The 22,247-nt window shown below is 42.7% G+C and overlaps 5 protein-coding genes and 1 long non-coding RNA gene across 7 annotated transcripts; 2 read left to right on the forward strand and 4 right to left on the reverse strand.

Moving 5' to 3' along the window:
• Positions 1 to 234: 234 nt before the first annotated feature.
• On the reverse strand, positions 235 to 1,850 carry LOC141836107 (uncharacterized). The gene is made up of 4 exons (XM_074723518.1): positions 1,216 to 1,850; positions 728 to 1,141; positions 627 to 657; positions 235 to 547 (listed from the first exon to the last, which is right to left on the reverse strand). Exons 1-4 carry the CDS (start codon positions 1,271 to 1,273, stop codon positions 391 to 393), a joined length of 660 nt encoding a protein of 219 aa, XP_074579619.1. The 5' UTR covers positions 1,274 to 1,850; the 3' UTR covers positions 235 to 390.
• Positions 1,851 to 1,914: 64 nt separating this feature from the next.
• Positions 1,915 to 7,976, reverse strand: LOC141836106 (uncharacterized). Of its 2 annotated transcripts, none has more exons than XM_074723515.1 (8): positions 7,881 to 7,976; positions 6,863 to 6,982; positions 4,646 to 4,845; positions 4,386 to 4,522; positions 3,515 to 3,602; positions 2,892 to 3,401; positions 2,430 to 2,767; positions 1,915 to 2,336 (listed from the first exon to the last, which is right to left on the reverse strand). In XM_074723515.1, the coding sequence occupies exons 3-8, from the start codon at positions 4,800 to 4,802 to the stop codon at positions 2,178 to 2,180; spliced, it is 1,389 nt and encodes a 462-aa protein (XP_074579616.1). In that variant the 5' UTR covers positions 4,803 to 4,845; positions 6,863 to 6,982; positions 7,881 to 7,976; the 3' UTR covers positions 1,915 to 2,177. The 2 variants fall into 2 exon arrangements, with proteins under 2 accessions (XP_074579616.1, XP_074579617.1); XM_074723516.1 differs by having other exon boundaries at positions 6,863 to 6,994.
• A 748-nt stretch (positions 7,977 to 8,724) lies between these two features.
• Positions 8,725 to 10,113, forward strand: LOC141836169 (benzyl alcohol O-benzoyltransferase-like). The gene has a single exon (XM_074723592.1). The coding sequence runs from the start codon at positions 8,731 to 8,733 to the stop codon at positions 10,111 to 10,113; it is 1,383 nt and encodes a 460-aa protein (XP_074579693.1). The 5' UTR covers positions 8,725 to 8,730.
• Positions 10,114 to 11,294: 1,181 nt separating this feature from the next.
• Positions 11,295 to 13,086, reverse strand: LOC141836170 (uncharacterized). The gene is made up of 3 exons (XR_012602439.1): positions 12,825 to 13,086; positions 12,190 to 12,489; positions 11,295 to 12,116 (listed from the first exon to the last, which is right to left on the reverse strand). It is a non-coding gene; the product is annotated as an uncharacterized LOC141836170 (long non-coding RNA).
• Positions 13,087 to 13,811: 725 nt separating this feature from the next.
• Positions 13,812 to 17,526, forward strand: LOC141835745 (nucleobase-ascorbate transporter 2-like). Its single transcript, XM_074723117.1, has 14 exons — positions 13,812 to 14,209; positions 14,274 to 14,371; positions 14,525 to 14,701; positions 14,802 to 14,902; positions 15,058 to 15,133; positions 15,496 to 15,555; positions 15,656 to 15,840; positions 15,910 to 16,006; positions 16,089 to 16,175; positions 16,263 to 16,321; positions 16,411 to 16,502; positions 16,590 to 16,667; positions 16,742 to 16,902; positions 17,042 to 17,526. Exons 1-14 carry the CDS (start codon positions 14,116 to 14,118, stop codon positions 17,252 to 17,254), a joined length of 1,578 nt encoding a protein of 525 aa, XP_074579218.1. The 5' UTR covers positions 13,812 to 14,115; the 3' UTR covers positions 17,255 to 17,526.
• An 835-nt stretch (positions 17,527 to 18,361) lies between these two features.
• Positions 18,362 to 19,747, reverse strand: LOC141836591 (benzyl alcohol O-benzoyltransferase-like). Its single transcript, XM_074724094.1, has one exon. It carries the CDS (start codon positions 19,739 to 19,741, stop codon positions 18,362 to 18,364), a length of 1,380 nt encoding a protein of 459 aa, XP_074580195.1. The 5' UTR covers positions 19,742 to 19,747.
• Positions 19,748 to 22,247: the final 2,500 nt, after the last annotated feature.

Raw genomic sequence — 22,247 nt, forward strand, 5'->3', positions numbered from 1 at the left:
ACACTGCAGCCTAGAAAAGTTGACTGTCTCCTTTTTTTTTTTCCTAGTCAGTAGATTGTCTCTCACAAAAGCTCTTTTAGGAGCTACAGCCTCACGTGATGCATTTTAACTTTCTTTACCTTTGATATCTTTTGCAATCTAGATTATATTCTTTCCTTCCTGACAACTTTACCAGTCTGTAACTCTGTACAGCTTCCTGGTTACTGAAGTGAAGAAGATTCACAATACTGCTCATTTAAAGAAGAGGGAGAAAAAAATGACAAAAGGATGCTGTATTTATTTTAACATAATAATAAAAAAAAGTAAATTATAACCTAGGAAACTTCCTCTGCATGGTCGATGCCATTGCAAGAACTTGCTTCCCGATTTCTTGCCTTCTTTGCTTAGGAATCATCTGTTGAGTGACAGTGTGATACAGATCAGGGAGATGTGGAGTAACGATCTGCAGTTTGAGATCGAGATGGAGCTACTTGTAGTGGGAGGAACAGATGATCCATAAACGTCTGACCCATAAGGATATCTTGTGTTGAGAACAGAGGAGCTTGTGCTGCAAATGCAAACAGCGCCAAAGTCAACTGCTTTTTTTCTAACTGTCGTTGCATACGAAGCAGTGGACTCGAACTTACCTTGTTGATTGATAATGGCATGTCGAAGTACCTGTCAGATGGAGAAAGGTAAGAATCGGCGAGATGAAGAACTTGTTTGTTGCGAGTATTTGGCGACTTACTGGGATCGACGCTGGTGACGATGGCAGTTCCTGCGAAATCGCAGCTCGTCGGGATGGGTTTCCTCTGGTAGTAATCGTTGAAGGCATAGGAAGCGTGGTCGCGAATGGTATCAGGGTCGAAGCAGCTGCCACCTTTTTGAATGGCCGAGCAATCTGCGCCGCCATATCCGCAGGCGTAATCCAGGGCGACCTGCAACGCGGTCTGGGATGCAGTTTGGCTCGCCACGCACCAGCTTTGCCCCGACGACGAGGAGGCCGGAGTCGCCGTCGCCGGAGTCGAGTACGGAGTCGTCGTCGGAAAGGGATTGTAAACAGGGGTGGTGGGGTTGACCACGGGGACTGTGGCGATCGGCGTGATGACGTCCATTACAGGCGTGGCGTTTGCGGACTGCAGCGACACGTGTTCTTCAAGCGCTGCCGCCATGGATTGCAGAGCTTGCTGTTGGTTAAGAACTGACAAAATGAGGAGCTTGAACTAAAATACTAACCGGAGCAGCAGAGGAATCCCAGCAGGAAGATCAAACACTGGAAGTGCCTCGCGTCCATCACCCTGTTAATTATCTTGGCTCATGCAATCGGCAATTAAGCTGCTGGAAAAAGGGATTTATTTACGGAGGGCTTTGCAGTAACTGTATGGCAGGAAGGAATCAGAGGTTCCTTGGCGAGGCTGAGGAGAATAAGAGGAAACTTGAGAAGTGGAGAAGACTGGAAGGAAATGTTGGAGAATTCATTGTTACAGTCTTGTGTGTGTGGGAACACTAGTGATGGCTGTTATGATGAGGAAAGAGAGGACAGGTGATGGAACCTCTACTTTATGGTGGTGCTTTGCTGTTGCATGAGACTATATCATGTTGTGAAAGCTGGTGTTTGGATGCTCTCAGCTTCTTTCTTTCTTTCTTCCTCTCTTTTTGGATTCTCACTCTGAATTGGTAGCTAGCAACTAGCTGGATTTAGGTTTCTGTTTGTTTGTTGTTGCAGTTTAAAGCCACTGCTGTCGAAACAAAGCAAAGGGATGCAATAGCACTGATAAGAAGTAGTTTCAGAAAACAACTATTTATCCTAAATCTAATTGTGTCTGAGGCAGAGGCAGGGGAATCTAGTTAGCAATCATTAGATATTGGTTATTGGCATTCATGATGCATTAAACAAGTTCGGCAGTGCAAGTAATGATTGCAAGAACAAGTGAGTGGTATAAACAAACACTTTTATTTCTTTTCACAAAATTCTAAGTCTACAACCGCGTCTGAATATAATATACAGCTCAAGGGAATGAATTAGATACAATTTTGTTTGTAATTGAGCCTGAGAATAGGATCAAATCTAAAAAGAAAAGAAAGCGATCAGGATAAATTGGCAATCTATAGATACGACGACAGATATCGAGAAGGAAAGCTAGTAAACTGATATGATGAATTCAAGGAGATAATGGCATCCCCAAGAAAAAAGCAGGCTACAGTTTGTTACCAAACTTCTTTGCGATGATTGGACGAACATCCTCAGCATCAACCAGGGACTCGAGAAAAGGAAGCAATTGAACCAAAGCAAGGTCAGATGGATCGTCAAACCAACTTTTAATCGGAATGCCATTATTAACTTGCAAGTGGAAAACCTGAATTTTTAAAGCAAAACAGCTGTCAGACTCAAAAAGGTTGTCTGTAGGCAATATTTTGGATCTTTATGATACAGAGAGAAGAAAATCTACCTGTGGAGTATTGTCTATGATGACAACTTTGGCTAGGTCAACCCCCAAGATAGTTAGGTCTTTTGTATAGCAACCATCTGAGAATACACAAGATTCGCGATAGATGCGCCTAGAAATTATTTTCTGCTCTGGATCCAGTATGTCGAGTAATTGTGCAGCATAGATGCTTAGGCTAGCTGTAAAAATAACAATTTCAAACATTTGTGCCACTCTCTCGAGGAACATCTGCAGGAAAGGCCGTCTCCTTACATATACAGTATGCTTCTTCATGTTAAAGAAAACTGAAAAGGTGAAATCTACATCATCGCAGTGCTCTAGTGAAGAATGTACCAGAGTTTCTGCGAATAAAAGATTAGTTTTAGACATTATGAAGACAAATAGAGTATCAGGCACATGATCTGATAATATTTCAGAGAATAGTAACAATCTCTGAGAAAAGGATGCAAAAATTTTGGTACCAACCATCTAAATCGAGTACAAGAGTTATGGGTTTCCTTTCCTGTGTTTCATTCTCGGGGAGTAAAGGACAACTAGATGGCATTGCTTGAATATCATGCAAGGATCTGAAATCTAATTGGGGATTGAGGCATTCAGTTTCTCCTAAATCACCAGATTGGCAATTCATGTCAAATTCTTGATGAGTTGCTAAGTAAAAGCATGCATCATCTGAGTTCAACATGATTTCTTGGATTGATTCATTACTGTGAATGCCACTTGTTTCCATTATCTTCTCAGGGAATGGCAGCAGCACATACTTCTCCGCCACATCAATAAGTATGTCAGACTTACTGAGTTCACATTGACGGAAAGAAACATCAGGAAATTCCATACAACTATCAAATGGTAAAGAAGGAACACTATCTGAGAAGCAGATATCCAACAAACTGCAAGCTTGATAATCAGTCAGGTCAGTGTTTCCATTATCCCCTTCATCAGCAACCAAATTAGGCAATTCAGAAGTTTCATCTTTAACTGCAATTGATAAAAAAAAAATTTAGTCCTCTAACTCAAAGAAATTGAATATCCCTAAAACCAGAGTCATTTGGAGTAGCCAAAAAGGAAGAAGAGCTTATAACCTCCATTACCATGATTAGCCAACTGAGAATCACCATCCTCGAAATTGGGTGAAAAAATTGTTTCCTCTTCAGACGTCAAGAACGTTGTTAGCGACCCCTGCATGTGTATGTAAATAGTCACAAGACAAAATAACAATAATCTAATTCAAAGTAGCATAGATACAAGCAACAATAGCAGTATCTTAACCAGCACATGAACTGAAAAACATCTAGATGGCTTAATTCTAAGTAGCCATGTGCTTTATGAATAATTGTAGAAGTTGACAGGAAATTATAATCTCTACAAGGATGTAGGAACAAGTCATTTTCATCGATTTGGTTCTTCATAAAAACAAATGGGAAAATGTGTCATCTGCACCTAGTTTGTAGCCTTTTGACTCTCTTTTATTTATTTTTCCTTTTTCTGAATCCTTATAGTTATTGAACTTTTATCTGAACAAAATAAGTACTAGAAAATGAGAACTTATTGATTGTAGATTCTTTTGTTTTCATTTGTTGACAAATTATGAGAAGCCTGCTTGTTCCCTAATGATCTACAATTTTCTTTTCATTCTTTTATTCTGACTTGCGTACAAATTTTTGAGAAGCCAAAGAAGGTAACAGACGTGCATATTTTCATCAAGAGTATAAACTAAGAACCTAACACCCTTATGGTTGTGTATGATTTCCTTTTTTAATTAAAAAAAGTTAAAGAGAAGTTATCCAACAGTAGATATGCTAGTGAAAAAAGCTATGTAGGTGGCAATCCCCATGACAAAGGTTAGATAAAAACTCAGATAGAGCAAAGCATTGCTTGAGTTGGAGAAAAAAAGAAGTGAAGATGATTATTGCAAGGGTTGGGTTCAATACACATTATAGTTTCAGAAGAGAAAATAGATACCAATGTTTCAATGGACATAGCATCATGTGATAATGAGGACCAGTTCAGAAATAGAGTGGATGCTCCATCCGATTCTGTTGCCCTTGACAGAGACCCTGACTCATCAGCGCTGGTAATAATTTCTTTTGAATGCTGTCCTGTAGTATTAAAGAAATCAAATTAAAGTACGAGCAGGGAGACTCCAAAGGAAGAAAAAGAAAAGTGGGAAGACACAAAAGGAAGAAGAAAAGACTTCCCAAGCCAATTGTAACAGAACTCACCAGCATCATTTTGATAACATCGATCAGAAATTTCCACCTCTGTATTGATCTGAGAAGAAAATTTTTCTGATCTCCTGGTTAATCTTTGATGAGCGCGAACACTGCACAATCTTAGGCATCCTTCATTTGATTTTCTCTTCATGCTCAATGCTGGCATTTGAGCTACAGTGTCTTCCGAAGTTCAACTTGATGAACATAAACTACGAGCAGAAAGGCATGATTTATTAGGGAAAATGATAACCAATATGCAAAATAACATGACGTTAATATGTGAATAGGACTAACCAACTATTAAATCAGGATAGAACATTGATAAGTTACATTGTGCAATGGAAGGAGATGTACCCGTCTGATCTTATTTATATTTCATGGTTTTTATACACGAGATAATCCAAGATAAGAAACAAACAACATAGCTAGGCAATCAGGAAATTTTACACATAATCTAAAATAAGTGAACACTTTCATCTATGAATCTTCAATCAGATTCAATAAAACAACTATCTGTGGACAATGCAGCATGATTTCAGTTAAATATATGCTAATTTTGCTAGTGCCAAGTGAACCATCCCAGACCAAGATAATGTCAAACAAAAGTTCTCTGATATACATAAGTGTATCAGTTAGGTGTTGTTCAAACTTCAAAGGATGGCACAGATAAAGATACAGAGAAGATTCTAAGAATTTGATATTTGGTGAATGTGCATCTCATAAATAGTTTACTGGTCTCCAAGATGCAAGAGCTCAGGACATAACAAGTGGAACAGGGATACCGATTTGGGAGAGGAAGGAACATGTGTGCAAATACATTGATAGCATTATCCAAAGGAGGCCACTGGAATCCAGATACCATGGAGTTTGATGGTACATCACTTGTATTTTCAGAGTACACATTTTGTTTCTTAAGCATCATGGAAACTGTGGTGAATTCCAGCCAAGTTTCCTTTTGGCATGGTTGGTTGCATGCATAATGAACAAACCTCCTGTAGCCTGTTTCCTAACTAGTGTATTTACTAGTTTCCTATAAGACTTTCTTATAGACATCTGATGGTGGAGTTCACTAGGCTTTAGGATTTGTGGCCGCACCCCAGATTCCTGATGAGCCTTTTCCATACCGGTGCGTTGGAAATGGCACGGAATGGTTCTCTATTTTCTTTCAGCCTACTCTGATGGACATAATTTTTCCATCAGTTTTCTCTTCAATATCATTGGCATTCATATGCAATGTCCACATTCTCACTTCTTTGTGCTTCAGAAAAAGCTAAACAACAGGTGTCATTTGCAAAGTAAGGGTACATGGATTATGGACCCAAACTGTGTGCATTGCATCTTTGCTGCAGCCACACATGAAGAGACCTCAACACATCCGTTTTTCTATTGCAACACTGGCAAGAGCGGGTGGCCACAGTTGTTAGCCTGCTTTTGCTCGCACAGAAATTTCCAATCTCTGCTAATGTCTGGAGTGACTGGTTAGAATCATTTTCTGGAAAAATCTGATGGATTTCTAGTACTTTTGTACCCCGGCCCACAGGATATTCATATTTGGAAAGCAAGAAATGAGATCATTTTTCAAGAAAAACTTCCTCAGCTTACTGATTTCCTACATCTCTGGCATCAGACCTACTGCTGGATGTGTAGAGTTAAACCTCCTCATTGAATTGACTACCTGCGATTGCTAGTCCATCTTTGCCATATTCTGCAGAAAACTTTGAATAGAGATCTCTGTTCTTGGTTTATACTGCAGCAAATTGAATAGAGAGCTCCTGTCTATTTGCATTTCCTTTTTTTTTTTTTTTTTGGCAATTTTTTTCCTGTGACAAACTGATCCTTCTTAATATAGTTGAACTAACCATCTATTCATCCTTTTCAAAAATACCACCACAGTTTATCAATTGATAGCATGAGGAAATAAAAAATTCATTTAACTTTGTTGAAACATAGAAATAAAAAAGGTGAACACAGTCCGTAAATTTATATAACACTTAACAGTCTTATCCTCTTACATGAACTTACATGGAAAATAGTAGAGATTATCTCAGCCAACCACTAAATCAGAACAATCATACATAATGAAGTTCTAGGACTATTTTTCCAATAAATCAAGATTAGCTTACTGTCAAATAAATCATTTAACCCCAAACAATGGCATGGCAGCATAAATAAGCAAACAACTAAAATGCGAAAGGAAGGAGCTCCAGTTATTCTAATTGTACATACAACAAAAATCAATGCCAGGAGGAAGTTATCCTTCTTTAGACAAGAAGAAAGATGCAATGATCGCCTTGTGTCATGCTGCTCTCCTCTCAATAAACCTTTCCCTTTGGTCTGGATATTTACCTGGACTCATGGCTACAATGTGTTAGTTAAGAAGACTAACCAATATAAAACCAATGACATCTGTATGTAGCTAACTAAAAGGAAAGCTATGTATTTTTCAAACAAAAAAAGATCTTGCGTATATCTCGAAACACAAAAGAGTTATTTAGTACTTTCCAAGTTGCCATTATATGTAAGTATGCATTGTAAAACTCATGCTAACAAGATAAAAGCATCTCAAAAACACACAAACAGTGCTGATATTGGTGTTCCAATCAGTGTAGTAACTCAAGGGAGCATGCTCACAAATTTGGAATTATCCGGTTTAGTTCTTAGCTTCCACAACAAGAGATTAAATACAACTTACAACAAGTTAAATCAAATAACAAGGTTTCACTACCACACTGTTTAACGAAATTAATCATCGACTAAGCAAACCAAGAAATATAACAAATTGAAATACAAAATAAAGAAACAAATCTAAGAGTTAGGGTAAACCCTAAAAAAAATAGAGTTAATATCAAGAAGCAGAACCAAAACCCAATTTGGACACCAAAACCGGTCAACAGAGTGGGGGAAAGAACATCCACAGAAGACTCACATAAGAAAGGCATAAAATTTAGCAACAGAAAATCAAGCTAGTTTCTCTACAACAAGACTGAATACATCAAGAGAGTTTGGCGCGGTCGCACTTGCAATAACACAGTGCCCGGGATAACCATTACACAAGTCAGAGTCAAATTCCGCCAGATATGTTACAGAAGAACAAATCGCTAGAGAAACCCATAAAGAAACTTAAACGGTAGAAAAAGTGGATCTGGCAGCAGCAGAAACAACCACAACGCGGATGAATTAGAGCCACCGGAAGAGGGGACCGAGAAAGAAAGATTAGAAGAGCAAGGGAGCAAATAACACTCACCAAATTTCCCAGCTCGTCGCCCGCCCTGACTCTCTCTACACCTCGAGGAAGCCGGAATCGGAGAGAGCGAGAGAGAGAGAGAGAGAGAGGCGAGTGAAAAGAGGAAGCGGGGCTGGAGACGGTCGTCTCTCCTCCGCTAAAGGAAACGTCGGCGATACGATCCGGGGACCAGCGGTGGACGGCCAGGATGCGGCATGGCCCGTTCAACTCAGCCGCTACCTCGGCGACGCGTGGTGTGCTGCGCAGTCCGACTCAGCAGCGTGTCGCTCGGCACGTGCGAGCTCTCGAGCAGGAAATCCAAGACACCGCCGCCGCCCGCACGCGATCCGGGGTGGCTATTCCGTGGCGCAATGCCCGATGACTCGAAGACAAGTGTCCTGTTCTCGCGCTCTCGGCGGCGAATGTCGAAGCCAATTCGAAGATGCAGAGGGCCCATGCGGTCTCGGATCCCACGTGCCTTCGGCCTTTGACTGAAGAACACAACTTAGAAAAGAAAGACCCTGAGAAGTCAAGAATTCTTAAGAACATGAAACTGCAGCACAATAACTGCCATATATATATAATAGTGAGAAGAAAAAAAGACTTCAGTTAAAGCATCTGAAAGCTAAATGCTTTTACTGAGCATTAAAGTTTACTGAACTTGTTTATTATTCTTTTTCTCTTTTCAGAAATACATTTATTGCCTTCTCAGTAACTCATATGAACTTTCCCCTACGATTCTACAGGTTATGTGTCTTCTCAGTAACTCAACTACGTACCATCGGCACTGTTTGCTTGATAATACTATAAATACAGAGCACTCTTGTTTCAGAGGCCAGATCATAGAGCAGAATAACTTGTTTCTACTGCCATGGCATCCTCCTCCCTCACCTTCACCGTCCGCCGGCGAGAGGCCGTTCTGGTGACTCCTGCAGAGGCCACCCCTAGCGAGTTCAAGCGCCTCTCCGACGTGGACGACCAGGACGGACTGCGCTTCCAGGTCCCGATCATCCAATTCTACCGCGACCACCCTGCCATGGCAGGGCAAGACCCCTGCAAGATGATCCGGGAAGCCTTGGCCAAGGCTCTCGTCTTCTACTATCCCTTCGCCGGCCGGCTCCGGGAGACGGAGGGAAGGAAGCTGGTGGTGGAGTGCACCGGGGAGGGCGTGCTGTTCATCGAGGCCGACGCTGACGTCCGTCTCGATCAGTTCGGCGACGCCCTGCAGCCGCCGTTCCCCGGTTTGGAGGAGCTCCTCTGGAACGTCCCTGGATCGGATGGCGTCCTCCATTGCCCGTTGCTGTTGATTCAGGTGACACGGTTGCTGTGCGGCGGCTTCGTCTTCGCGCTCCGCTTCAACCACGCCATGTGCGACGCTGTCGGCCTCGTCCAGTTCATGAACGCCATGGCGGAGCTGGCTCGAGGGGCGGCCGCCCCTTCCATAGCTCCGGTCTGGTCGCGTGAGGTATTGGAGGCGCGACACCCTCCCCAAGTCACCTGCGTCCACCGCGAGTTCGAACACGTCCCCGGCACCATCGTCCCATTCGACGACATGGTACACCGCTCCTTCTTCTTCAGCAAGGCCCAGGTGGCCGCCCTCCGGCGCCGCTTGCCTGCGCACCTCCGGAACAGCTCCACCTTCGAGATCCTCACCGCCTTCCTCTGGAAGTGCCGCACCATCGCCATCGGAGCCAACGCCGACGAGGAGGTCCGGATCATCTGCATCGTGAGCGCCCGCGGCAAATCCGGCCTGGGCCTCCCGGCGGGGTACTACGGGAACGCCTTCGCCTTCCCGGTGGCGGTGTCCACGGCCGGGAAGCTGTCCAGCAACCCCATCGAGTACGCGCTGGACCTGGTAAAGAAGGCCAAATCGGCGGTGAGCGACGAGTACATGAGGTCGCTGGCGGACCTGATGGCGCTGCGCGGGCGGCCGCACTTCACAGTGGTGAGGTCGTACATGGTCTCCGACGTGACTCGGGCTGGCTTCAGGGACGTGGATTTCGGGTGGGGGAAGGCGGCGTACGGAGGCCCGGCGAAGGGCGGCGTCGGAGCCATTCCCGGAGTGGTGAGCTTCTACATACCTTCGAGGAACAGCAAGGGCGAGGAGGGGATCGTCGTCCCAGTGTGTCTACTGCCCCCTGCCATGGACAAGTTCACACAAGAAATGCACAACCTGATGGAGGAGGAGGAGGACGACGACCAGGACGCAAAGGAGCAACAGCCACAGGGCGCCTTCATTGTCTCTTCACTGTGAGCTCCGTTACATCACGTACTGTATGAATAATGATAAGCCATCGCCATCGCCAAATCTTACTATATATGTATATATACTTGTGCTCCATTATATCGTTTACCGCATGAATCAATGATGAACTTTTCAGGTAAAATACTTTTCATCACCATGTATTGTAAATTTATTTCTTCTTATAAAAAAATAATCTTAGAATATTAATCTACGTACACTTTTCAGGTATGATATTGTTAGGTACTTATGATTTTATTTTTTAACTTTTTATAAACATTTAATAACAATGAAAATATTTTTTATTCTATAAATTAATGATATATTTTATATATTTTCAATATGAAATTTTAATTATAATTTCAATAATTAAATGGGACCCTCATTAATAAAAAAACAAAAGATGTAGAAGATACTAGGACTATAAAGATAATAATAGAAGGCTCCTATTAATCCTTTAGTTGATGGAAGAATTGTTGGCATATAATTAGAATTTCATATTAAAAATATATTAAATCAAAAGTACAGAACACTTGTAATCAATCAAAGCAAGCGCTCCCTCCACTACTCCACTACTATAATTGATTTAACTATTTCAACTGAGCAATGTTTTGTGGACCTGAGACAATGGAAACAGCTGAAGAACAGGATGTCTTCTTACAGATGTATCACCCATTTAATTAACTCAAAGTTATCTCGAGCCCTGCAGACGCAAGCAATGAATTGCTGGTAATAATTAAGAGCATTTTTTTTTAATCTAAAGAGAAGGGTAATGGGTTCTCTTTGCATCTCATCTTCTACCAAAGATAAAATCTATCATGGTCCTACACGCTCAGCCCCACAACCATCTGTACGAAAATAAATAGAGGTTGACTATGACAGAAAAGGGTATTATTTCAACTTCGCCGAGATTCGAATCTTTATCTTCTTCTGCAACTTTGTTCCGTTGTAACCAATTCAGCTATGTCTCGGAGCATTCTCTTTGCATCTCATGCTTTTGTTTGGAGGTGTGATGTGTTGTCTCTTGAGTGATTTGCAGAATATAGGAATGCGAATGAAGAGGGCAATAATGGGTGACAACCAGAAGTATTCCTTTGTGGTAGCTGGAAAGTACACTTTTGATTCAGGTAAAAAGGGGAATTTCATTTTGCTCCCTTAAAACCACCCTTTTTTGGTTAATTTGCAGGTATGAATTCAGGTAAACTCTAGCATTTATTTAGTAATAACAGTCGTTTTCTACAGGGGAATTGATTTCCTGTAAATGAAAATTTTCCCCAAGATTTCTTCCTGAACAAAAATAAATTAAAATAATCTAATTCATACCAACTTAGATTGGCCAAATCCAACAGAGATTTGTAGTGTGCCAGCATAGCATTTATTTACTTAGAATTCTTCCTCGGCCAGTTCATTCAAACCAATTCGAATCCAGTCAACGGCGTGTTGACGTCCTGCACGATGCCTTCTTCTCCACTAGTCCTCTTCATTTAATTTTTAATTTTTTTTTTCCAGTTTGGTTCCTTCTTATTTATGGGGATCCAAAGAGAGGAAGAAGAGTTCAGATTGAGGAGAGGAAGAAGGATCGATCCATGGTGACAGGAGGTTGGTTCCGGAAGCTAGGCGGCGGCGGCGGTGGACACAGACGGCCGTGGAAGCTCCTGGGTCTCGCCGCCTCGTGGCGGTGGAAGCGGCCGGCTCTTTTCCGCTCGTCCCTCCTCGATGACCTCCTCTTTCACGTCCTCTACTGCGTCGAAGGCGTCGTCCTCGTCGGCGCTCTCTGCCTCTTCTACCTCTGCTGCGGCTGCCACATTTAGAAAATCTTCCTTTTCCATTCATTCAAAGATATTTTTGATGAACCATTGTTGAAAATTTTCGTTTCTGTTGAAAAGATCAGATCTTGTTCCTTTTGTTGTTCTTGTTGTTGTTTCTTCTATGATGTTGTTGTTCATATAGCTCTTCCACCCTTCGTTCATAGCCTTCATTCCAAGTTTATCTCTGGATCATCACGATGAACAGACCTGAATAGTCAAAGTTATTTGCTCCAGAAGAGATCATCAATCAGATTCAGAAGAAACCATGAATGTTGTCGACCTGCCTGAACTGCAACAGCACTGACTCATTGTCTCAAGCTCCCTGAGGCCACTGTGGCACGACCATGAAAGTTCAAGCATCAGCGCTGCAGATGCTCATGCCGCCGAGGAGATTTCTTTAGCGAATCTTCTTCTAAAGACGCTGAAGAGTGCAGTTCGTGCTTCTCGGCCCTCCTGACCTGAGAAGGTTGAACTTAAAGGCGATCTGTCCGATCTCAAAGTTACTAGAAAGGACATGAGGGCTGATTCGCTTGCTAGCAAAACGCCGAATCACTCTGCCTCTTGATTCCTTAGCAGTTAACTGCATTAGAGATGGTGGTTAGTCCTCGAAAACGGTGAAATTTGTACCCAAGAATTCAGATCTGCAAATGTATTTCAGACATGTTCAGATATCATATAACCTAAGCGTGCTTCGGAACTAAGAGATGTAACAGGAAAAAGCTAGGGCATACAGCAGAGGAGAAAGGTGAAAACCACTCGACAAACTACATTAGCTACCGCTTAAAAGTAATCAAAATTGCAGTCTTGTTAGGCGAAAATTCAAACTTTCATGAGTCTCTCGCAAGAGATCCTTCTCCATCAGGAGATTAGGGTTCAAGGGGGCGAAATCCAAAATCCATCGACAAAGAAAGTTACCGCTTTGAGGGAAGAGGGAAAGGTGATCTTTCCGGACTCGGGTAGTCGTTTCTCTCCGCCTCCGGCATAGACAGGCGCGCAAACGGCATCCTTCCTGATCGGCCACCGGTTCCCGGCGACCTCCGAGACGCCATCACCCCATCTAGATCTCCCGCCTCGATCACATCCTCCGTCGCCGTCGCCGTCGCCGTCGCCGTCTCCGCCGCCCTCCATAAGAACGCCCTACGCAGACACCGTCAATTCACATCGCTTTTTAAACGGATTATTGGGCCGTAACAGCCCATTTAATTAAATGGGTTTTGTACCTATTAAATTTTCCAAAGAACGCCCCTCAGAAATTGGATTGACAAAAACGCGCCTCTAAATTTAAAATATATATGTTTTTACAAAAAAACACCCCAATTCTAGTAAATTGTACCTATTGAATTGAATGATCCTTAATTTACCTCCGATGCATAATTGAGTTGGTGACGACGGAGCAGATTAGCCAAACAATACTTTTCTCTATTATGATCAATTACAATTTCTCGATTTACTTATATGCCAAAAGTAAAAAAGAAAAAAAATATATAAAGCAAATAATTCGAAAAAGGAGATTGGAATCTACTTTGCTTACGTTGGATTGTGCTCACCACCTTTTGAAAGTTGTATCCATCCTTTGGTTTCCACACACTGCTCGATAAAGAAACAAAGAAAAATCGAGATGGGTGCTCTTTGATGTTTCTTCCCAATAACCATTATTTCCTTTTCACATAAATTGCTGCCTGGGAATCTTTATCATAATCCAATAATGAAACGAAGAACACGCAGAGTTTGGCAGATTCCCCAGTGCCTATTTGCGTCGACGCTGACTCAACAGCGACAACGATTCCATTTAATGAACTCAAACAGTTGACCCTGCGCAATCAACGCTTGCTCTGATGAACTGTCAGTGTACAGTCTCGTCTTTTGCTAGGAATTTCTTGGAAATTATTTATGATTTTGCGAGTTTGGAAACCGCTGCGTGCGCTTGCAGCTGCAGTTGTTACTTATAAAGGACAGGAGGAGGGAGGGAGAGAATAAAAAGCAGAACAGGATGAGGCCATTGAGTGGCTAGCGGAGTGTTCTTGTCTGAGCCTCAGTACTGGGCCTCCTTTTTTCCTCTTTTTCCCACCAATAATTCGCGTCCGTTCCTCGCAAGATCACTTTTTTTTCTTTGGCGCCGGATTCCTCATCCGCTTTGCAGTCGGAAAAATCCCATCTTGGCGAAACAACTGCGGAAGACAGTGTTTTGGGGAGTCCGTGGACAGACATGGCGGAACTGAAGCTGGAGGAGATGATAGCCCACCCGCCCATGGATCAACTCCAAGGGTTCGAGTACTGCATCGACTCCAATCCCTCTTGGGGTGCGCCCGCTCGACATCTACTTGAGATTTCTGACTCGTGACCTGAAACTTGAGATTATTGCAGGCGAGGCGATTGCTTTAGGGTTTCAGCATTACGTACTCTCGCTGGGCACCGCGGTGATGATTCCAACCCTACTCGTGCCATTGATGGGCGGAAGTGATGTAAGAATCGCATGCTTTACCAAAATCCCTTCCATTACATCCCTTTATCTCGTTTTTCATTCATAAAAATCAAAGTTTTAAGGAGGGGAAGATAAGAAACAAGTTAACTAAGCAACTAAATGGAAGTGTTGATCATGGAGTCTATGGCTGCAGGGGGACAAGGTTAGGGTGGTTCAGACATTGCTATTTGTATCAGGAATAAACACGTTGATCCAAACCCTATTCGGGACTCGCCTTCCGACTGTTATCAGTGGTTCTTATGCTTTTGTTATTCCAGCCATATCCATAATTCATGACTCTTCCCTGAATCGAATAACTGATGACCATGAAGTAAGTAACCATCAAATTGCAACGAGATTCATTCCATTTGTTCTTCACTTGTTCAACTGTTCTTCTTGAATTCGACTGATTTTCGCTTGGATGCACACAGAGGTTCCAGCAAACGATGAAAGCTATACAAGGAGCTTCAATCGTCTCATCTTGTATTCAAATTATTCTAGGTTACAGCCAATTGTGGGGTATCTGTTCCAGGTACAGTGAATTGTTAGATAACCTGTTCTTGTTGCGTGTTTATTTGGATCAATCAAATTGTTCTGCTCTCAAATTTAGTTTAAGATGGAAATTTAAGGATAACAACTCTTTTAATGGTGAGACCTAACATTAAAATGATGTCATTTCTGGTTCAGATTTTTCAGCCCTCTAGGAATGGTTCCAGTGGTTTCGCTGGTAGGATTCGGTTTATTCGACAGAGGGTTCCCTGTGGTATTCTTCTTCTGCCTTGCCTTGCTTTTCTCTGTTATGTTGCAAATACTTGTGGAGATGAAGTGGCTCATGAGTTCATAGATTTTGCATACAATGATGCTGTAAACACAATTTCAGTTGCATGGGTACTAATTGCTTTTCTATTCATTGATACACAATGTACTGTTTGTTCAACCATATGCTCGATCTTTAAACTATTTATATTCTCTTTTTTTCTAATAAAACTTATTTAAGAAGCAGATGGTGGTTCTTGATAAAAGCATCATGTTCATCTTTGGCCATATTGGAATCCTTCAGAACTGTCAGTAATGTGAAACACTTCTTCAACATTAAGTTTCATATTGAATCTTATCTTCTTTTAGGTCGGGCGATGCGTGGAGATTGGTGTTCCAACACTCATTCTTTTCGTTGCAGCTTCTCAAGTAAGAATGCATCACCTAGTCATTCGAGTGTAGAAGGCATGAATTGAATCTAAACATGTTCTGATTTTTCTTTCTATTCCAAACATGCCAATTTGGTCAGTATCTGAAGCATGTATATGTTCGGCGGCTTCCCGTATTAGAGAGATTCTCTCTTCTAATAACAATCACGATCGTGTGGGTTTACGCACATTTGCTTACGGTCGGCGGTGCCTACAAACACAGACCTGAGCTCACCCAACTCAATTGTCGCACAGATCGTGCCAACTTGATCTCCTCTGCTCCCTGGTACTTGTCCAACTTATATTGTTTCAGTCTTCCTCTGTAGCGTCTAGCATCTCACATAAATTCTTTCAGGATAAAGGTTCCTTATCCGTTGCAATGGGGTGCCCCAACCTTCAATGCCGGCCATGCTTTTGGGATGATGGCTGCTGTTCTGGTATCGATGGTCGAGGCAAGTAGTAGTCATGATGCTAATTCCAACACTGTGGTTTAGTCTCATCAAGCTGAAGCTGATAGTTTGTTGTTTCAAGCAGTCGACAGGAGCTTACAAAGCCGCAGCACGGCTTGCTAGTGCAACACCACCTCCGGCTTATGTTCTAAGTCGAGGCATTGGGTGGCAGGTAAACTTTTTACCATTAACGATCATTCGACTTGAGCATTTGAATCAACATTGCTTAACTTACCTGTTAAACTTCCAAATCTAACAGGGAATAGGAATACTTCTTGACGGATTGTTTGGCACTCTAACCGGTTCATCCGTTTCGGTGTAAGTTTACCAAATTCAATTGCTCTTTCTAACTTGTGCACCTTCAAGTCTCCTAATTTTGCTGAATTTGTGCATTGCCTACATGAAAGTGAGAATGTGGGGCTTCTTGGATCGACGAGAGTTGGGAGTCGCAGGGTCATTCAAATCTCAGCCGGTTTCATGATATTCTTCTCCGTCATGGGTAAGATCGAGTTCATATGATCAAATCGATTTCGAGCATTATAACACAAGGAAATACTAAAGCAACTTCCTTTGCTTTCGCATATAGGGAAATTCGGAGCATTGTTTGCCTCCATTCCTTTCACCATTTTTGCTGCTGTTTACTGCATTCTCTTTGGGATCGTTGGTACTCTCTTTGAGCTAGCTAGTGTTTAAAAACCATGTTCGAGCATAATAGTAGTTTCCATTTTCTGTTCCCAGCTGCTGTTGGTCTGTCCATGTTGCAATTCACCAACATGAATTCGATGCGGAACCTCTTCATCGTAGGCGTATCGATCTTCCTAGGCCTTTCGGTTCCTCAGTACTTCTTCCGCTACACTACCAGTGCTCAACATGGCCCTGCTCACACCAATGCAGAATGGGTGAGGAGTTAGATTTAGCAGAAATAGCTTTCAGATGATTCAATCTGTCGAAACAAACATTGGATTCATGATAATTATACTGCATTGGAATGCTTAATTTCTATGATGCTATCAAGTGAACTCCATTTTGTTCTTGCAGTTCAATGACTACATCAACACAATTTTCTCCTCTCCGCCCACTGTGGCATTGATTGTTGCAGTCTTCCTCGACAACACCCTCGACGTCCATGGTGCCGCCGCCGATCGGGGCATGGGGTGGTGGGACCGGTTTCGGAAATTCAAAGGTGATAGCCGGAATGAGGAGTTCTACACTCTTCCATTCAACCTCCATCGTTTCTTCCCCACCTCATGATGCATGGAAGAAGTCTGGTGAGGAAGAAGGAACATGGAAACCCTCCCAGAAGAGATTGTTGAGACGATAAAAGAGTACATAAACTGTAGTGTTTAGTGCTAAATTCAAGAACAGAGGTTAATTATATTACTTATGTTGTAACTTAAGAATTCATTGAAACAGAGGAGTGTCATTTTAAAAAACAAAAATTGGGATGCTTTTTTTTGTAAAAACAATTTACTAGAGGCGTGTTTTTGTCAATCCAATTTTACTAGAAGTTACAGTTGACTACCACGAGAGAGGGTATTATCTTGATTTTGTTGAAATTCGATCCTTGTTCACTTCAACAAATCTGTTCCATTGTAATCAACTCAACTGTGTCTCAAGAACAATTAAATAGGCTCTTGCGGTCCAATACATGGAGCTCAATATAATCGATCAATTTCATGTTAATTACTAATTAAGCATTGGATGCAAAATGTAATGTACAAATTTAATTTCTATAAAAGGTGGAATCCGTCACTCTAGCGGCCTCACAATCATCTGTGAGGAGATAAATCGAAAATCTACAGTTGGCTAAGACGAAGAAGGACATTGTCTCGGCTTTGCTAAGATTCAAACCCTTGCATACTTCTACAACTCTGTTCCGTCGTAACCAATTCAGCTGTAGTTGGTCACAACAGAGGAGGGCATTGTCTCAGTTTCACTAAGATTCAAACCCTTGTTTATTTATGCAATTCTGCTTCATCGTAACCAACTCAATTATGTCCTGGACGTAATATACAAATTTAAGAATGTGAGGATGATGGCTCTGATGATTTGTTAGGTTATAGATTGAAATTAGAATTGCTACAACTCATATGATCCAATTTACCAAGCTGAAATGGAATAATCATTAAAGTTAGTCAACCATATTAACTTTCGGTAAGTTTTCGAAGCAATTCTTCATTCATCAAATTTTGACTATGCAATTTAAGAATAATTTTAAGTTTTCATTTTTCTTATGCAGTTCTAGAAGAACATGCTAAACTTTATCCTTATTCGTTACTCGACGATTACACATTAATATCATTTATTTATTTGATATGGACTTACACATTAATATCATTTATTTTTTTTATATGGAGATCAAAGTGCAGAGACAATTGTGGCGCCCTGTGGCTGTTGCTTCTTTGCGCCATCGTCGTCGTCCTCCTCCTCCATCAGGTTGTGCATTTCTTGTGTGAACTTGTCCATGGCAGGGGCCATTAGACACACTGGGACGACGATCCCCTCCTCGCCCTTGCTGTTCCTCGAAGGTATGTAGAAGCTCCCCAATCCGGGAATGGTTCCGGCGCCGCCCTTCGCCGGGCCTCCGTACGCCGCCTTCCCCCACCCGAAATCCACGTTCCCCAACCCCAACCGCGTCACGTCGGCGACCAGGTACGACCGCACCACTGTGAAGTGCGGCCGCCGGCGCAGCGCCATCAAGTCCGCCAGCGACCTCATGTACTCGTCGCTCACCGACGACTTGGCCTTCTTTACCAGGTCCAGCGCGTACCCGATGGGGTTGCTGGACAGCTTCCCGGCCGTGGACACCGCCACCGGGAAGGCTAAGGCGTTCCCGTAGTACCCCGCCGGGAGGCCCAGGCCGGATATGCCGCGGGCGTTCACGACGCAGATGATCCGGACCTCCTCGTCGGCGTTGGCTCCGATGGCGACGGTGCGGCACTTCCAGAGGAAGGCGGTGAGGATCTCGAAGGTGGAGCTGTTCCGGAGGTGCGCTGGCACGCGGCGACGGAGGGCAGCCACCTCGGCCTTGCCGAAGAAGAAGGAGCGGTGTAACATGTTGTCGAATGGGATGATGGTACCGGGGACGTGTTCGAACTCGCGGTGGACGCAGGTGACTTGGGGAGGGTGCCGCGCCTCCAATACCTCACGCGACCAGACCGGAGCCAAGGAAGGGGCGGCCGCCCCTCGAGCCAGCTCCGCCATGGCGTTCATGAACTGGACGAAGCCGAGAGCGTCGCACATGGTGTGGTTGAAGCGGAGCGCGAAGACGAAGCCGCCACACAGCAGCCGCGTCACCTGAATCAACAGCAACGGGCAATGGAGGATGCCATCCGATCCAGGGACGTTCCAGAGGAGCTCCTCCAAACCGGGGAACGGCGGCTGCAGGGCGTCGCCGAACTGATCGAGACGGACGTCAGCTTCGGCCTCGATGAACAGCACTCCCTCCCCGGTGCACTCCACCACCAACTTCCTTCCCTCCGTCTCCCTGAGCCGGCCGGCGAAGGGGTAGTAGAAGACGAGAGCCCTGGCCAAGGCTTCCCGGATCACCTTGCAGGGGTCTTTCCCTGCCATGGCAGGGTGGTCGCGGTAGAATTGGATGACCGGAGCGTGGAAGCGCAGCCCGTCCTGGTCGTCCACGTCAGAGAGGCGCTTGAACTCGCGAGGGGTGGCCTTTGCAGGAGTCACCAGAACGGCCTCTCGCCGGCGGACGGTGAAGGTGAGGGTGGAGGATGCCATGGCAGTAGAAACAAGTTATTCTGCTCTATGATCTGGCCTCTTAAACAAGAGTGTTCTGTATTTATTGTATTAAAAAAAAAAGATAATTCCATTAGCCACATCTCTGGGGTGGTCGGTCCGATCCCACGGAAGTTTTCTATCGACCACCAGGATAAATCGAGAAGCGCATACGGCGGCCGATGCCCAGCATCCTTTGATTGTGTTCCTCATTTGCATCCTTTGATTGTGTTCCTCATTTGCGCATACGGCGGCAGTAGCTAGGTATCGAACCGTGGATCCCTGAATTACAATCCGAATGTCTTACCGTTGCACCATTACCCCGGGGACAATGGTATTATTTTCAAGCATACAGTGGCGATGGGACGTAGTTGAAAGAGTGAACACTGAAATTTATCTCATACGACTGAGTAATAAACGAACATGATTCCATAAGACTGAGTAATAAAATATTTTTTTTATTGATCAATTGACTGAGTAATAAAAGAAAATTATTTCATAAAATATTTTTTTATTATTTGATCAATTGACTGAGTGTGTAAATATATTATATATTATACTATTTGTCTTTCTCTATTATTTCTCTCTTATTTATTCTTACATGATGTCAAAACCACCAATAATCTTTGTTGTTTGCACTTAGAGATTCACGTCCAACACCTCACATTGCATTATTTCTTTCAAGCAAGAGGGGAGACTTCCTTATCATTTTTGTCGATAATTATTTCATAGCGCATCGTTATTGGTAGACTACTTTTGCTGCCGATGCTCAAGCCACAACAAGAATCTTTAAATAAATTCTTCCCTATATCTTTATTTATATTCAATGTCGGAATTTCCATCCCCGTCATCCACCACAGAAACAAGCCTAGCAACACATCTCTTTTCATTACCCATGAACGTCATATCTTATCTACCAGTCAAACTTAACAATGATATTATTTGCTTTGGAAGATGCAGTTCCTCTCGCTATTGTGTATTCATGATCTACTTGGAGTCGTTGACGACACCTCTCCTAAACCAAAAGAAGATGATCCAAATTTTCTTATCTGGATTAAGAATGATCAACTAATTACGACATGGTTGATTTCGATGCTCAGTGAGTCTATACTTCCTATAATTATAGGGCTTGATAGCTTTTGCCAAATATGAAAAACTCTTGCTCGACCCTTTGCTTCACGTTCTCAAGCACGTGTTCTTTAGCTTCGCATGCAATTACAATCAGTGCAACGAGGAAACAAATCTATTAATGAATATATGTAATCAATCAAGATCATCACCAACAATCTAGCTACGATTGGACATACAAGGATGCAGACTTACTAATCCATGTTCTTGCAGGTTTGGGACCTCAATATGATAGTTTTATTCCTAGTGTGACTACTCACATCGATCAAGTGTCCCTCAATACCTTTCATAACATGTTATTCTCTCATGAAATACTTCTAAAACTACAATCTCAGAGGATGCCAGATTCTCTCACTCTTTCAGTCCACACGACTCACAATATTGATGGTGCTAACCATCATCAACAAAATCAACGAAATCAAGGTGGAAGAAATACAAGACGAGGACAAGGTCAAGGACGAGGTCGAAGACATTGTCAAATTTGTCTCCTTTGCTCATCAATGTTATAGGAGATTTGATTCAAATTTTCCAAGAGACCTTTCATCCTCAAATCCAAGTTAAGCAGCATCCTCAACTTCATCGTGTCATGCAGGAGCATTCTCTATTACAAGCAATCTTTATGTACCTGCAACAAATTCTTCAATCTTCGGATGACATCCAGATTCTGGAGCGACTCATCATGTCACATCGAATTATGACACTCTTGCAGAAGCTTTCTCCTATTATGGTCCTAACACGGTACAAGTAGGCAATGACTCAGGTTTGCAAATTGCTAATCTTGGCAACACATTCTTTCATTCATCTGGTTGACTCTTTCACATGCGCAATACTCTTCATGTTCCCTCCATCACTAAAAATTTACTTTTTGTTCGTCGATTTTCTCTTGACAATAATGTATTTTTTGAATTCCATCCTCATCATTATCTTGTGAAGGATCCGACAACTGCAACCACCCTGCTCAGAGGTGAAATTAGAGATGGTCTTTATTACCTTCAACCTACATTCGCCAAAGTCCTCATTGGAGAACGTACAAATAAGTCTACCTGGCATGCACAACTTGGTCATCCATATTGACGTCTAGTTCAAAGTATCATTAATCGGTTTGATTTACCAACTTCTTTGGCATCTTCATCCCATTCTTGTGAAGCATGCTTGAAAGCAAAGAGCCACAAATTACCTTTTGTCCTTTCTTCTCATATGTCTAATTTTCTTTTAGAAATAATTCATTTTGATGTTTGGGGTCATGCTCCTATTTTATCAAATCAAGGTTTTCTTTATTATGTGGTTTTTATTGATGACTTTAGTAAAATTACATGGGTTTTTCTCATAAAACATAAATATGATCTTTTTGATATCTTTTATTGATTTCAAAGACATGTCG

Source organism: Curcuma longa, chromosome 10 (genome assembly GCF_044706935.1).
Source record: "Curcuma longa cultivar G26 ecotype Majalengka, Jawa Barat chromosome 10, ITB_CL_G26_1.1, whole genome shotgun sequence".
NCBI lineage: Eukaryota > Viridiplantae > Streptophyta > Magnoliopsida > Zingiberales > Zingiberaceae > Curcuma > Curcuma longa.

What these genes read in the sequence shown, in the direction of transcription:
- LOC141836169 (XM_074723592.1), top strand. Translation starts at nt 8,731, where the DNA reads ATGGCATCCTCCTCCCTCACCTTCACCGTCCGCCGGCGAGAGGCCGTT.
- LOC141836106 (XM_074723515.1), bottom strand. Translation starts at nt 4,802, where the DNA reads ATGCCAGCATTGAGCATGAAGAGAAAATCAAATGAAGGATGCCTAAGA. An exon ending in ATGTTATCAAAATGATGCTG is followed by an intron (nt 4,523 to 4,645) that starts GTGAGTTCTGTT and finishes TTAATACTACAG; the next exon opens with GACAGCATTCAAAAGAAATT. An exon ending in CTATGTCCATTGAAACATTG is followed by an intron (nt 3,603 to 4,385) that starts GTATCTATTTTC and finishes ATACACATGCAG; the next exon opens with GGGTCGCTAACAACGTTCTT.
- LOC141836107 (XM_074723518.1), bottom strand. Translation starts at nt 1,273, where the DNA reads ATGGACGCGAGGCACTTCCAGTGTTTGATCTTCCTGCTGGGATTCCTC. An exon ending in GGGATTCCTCTGCTGCTCCG is followed by an intron (nt 1,142 to 1,215) that starts GTTAGTATTTTA and finishes CCATGGCGGCAG; the next exon opens with CGCTTGAAGAACACGTGTCG. An exon ending in CGTCACCAGCGTCGATCCCA is followed by an intron (nt 658 to 727) that starts GTAAGTCGCCAA and finishes TCCATCTGACAG; the next exon opens with GTACTTCGACATGCCATTAT.
- LOC141836591 (XM_074724094.1), bottom strand. Translation starts at nt 19,741, where the DNA reads ATGGCATCCTCCACCCTCACCTTCACCGTCCGCCGGCGAGAGGCCGTT.
- LOC141835745 (XM_074723117.1), top strand. Translation starts at nt 14,116, where the DNA reads ATGGCGGAACTGAAGCTGGAGGAGATGATAGCCCACCCGCCCATGGAT. An exon ending in CATTGATGGGCGGAAGTGAT is followed by an intron (nt 14,372 to 14,524) that starts GTAAGAATCGCA and finishes CTATGGCTGCAG; the next exon opens with GGGGACAAGGTTAGGGTGGT. An exon ending in TTCTGGTATCGATGGTCGAG is followed by an intron (nt 16,007 to 16,088) that starts GCAAGTAGTAGT and finishes TGTTTCAAGCAG; the next exon opens with TCGACAGGAGCTTACAAAGC.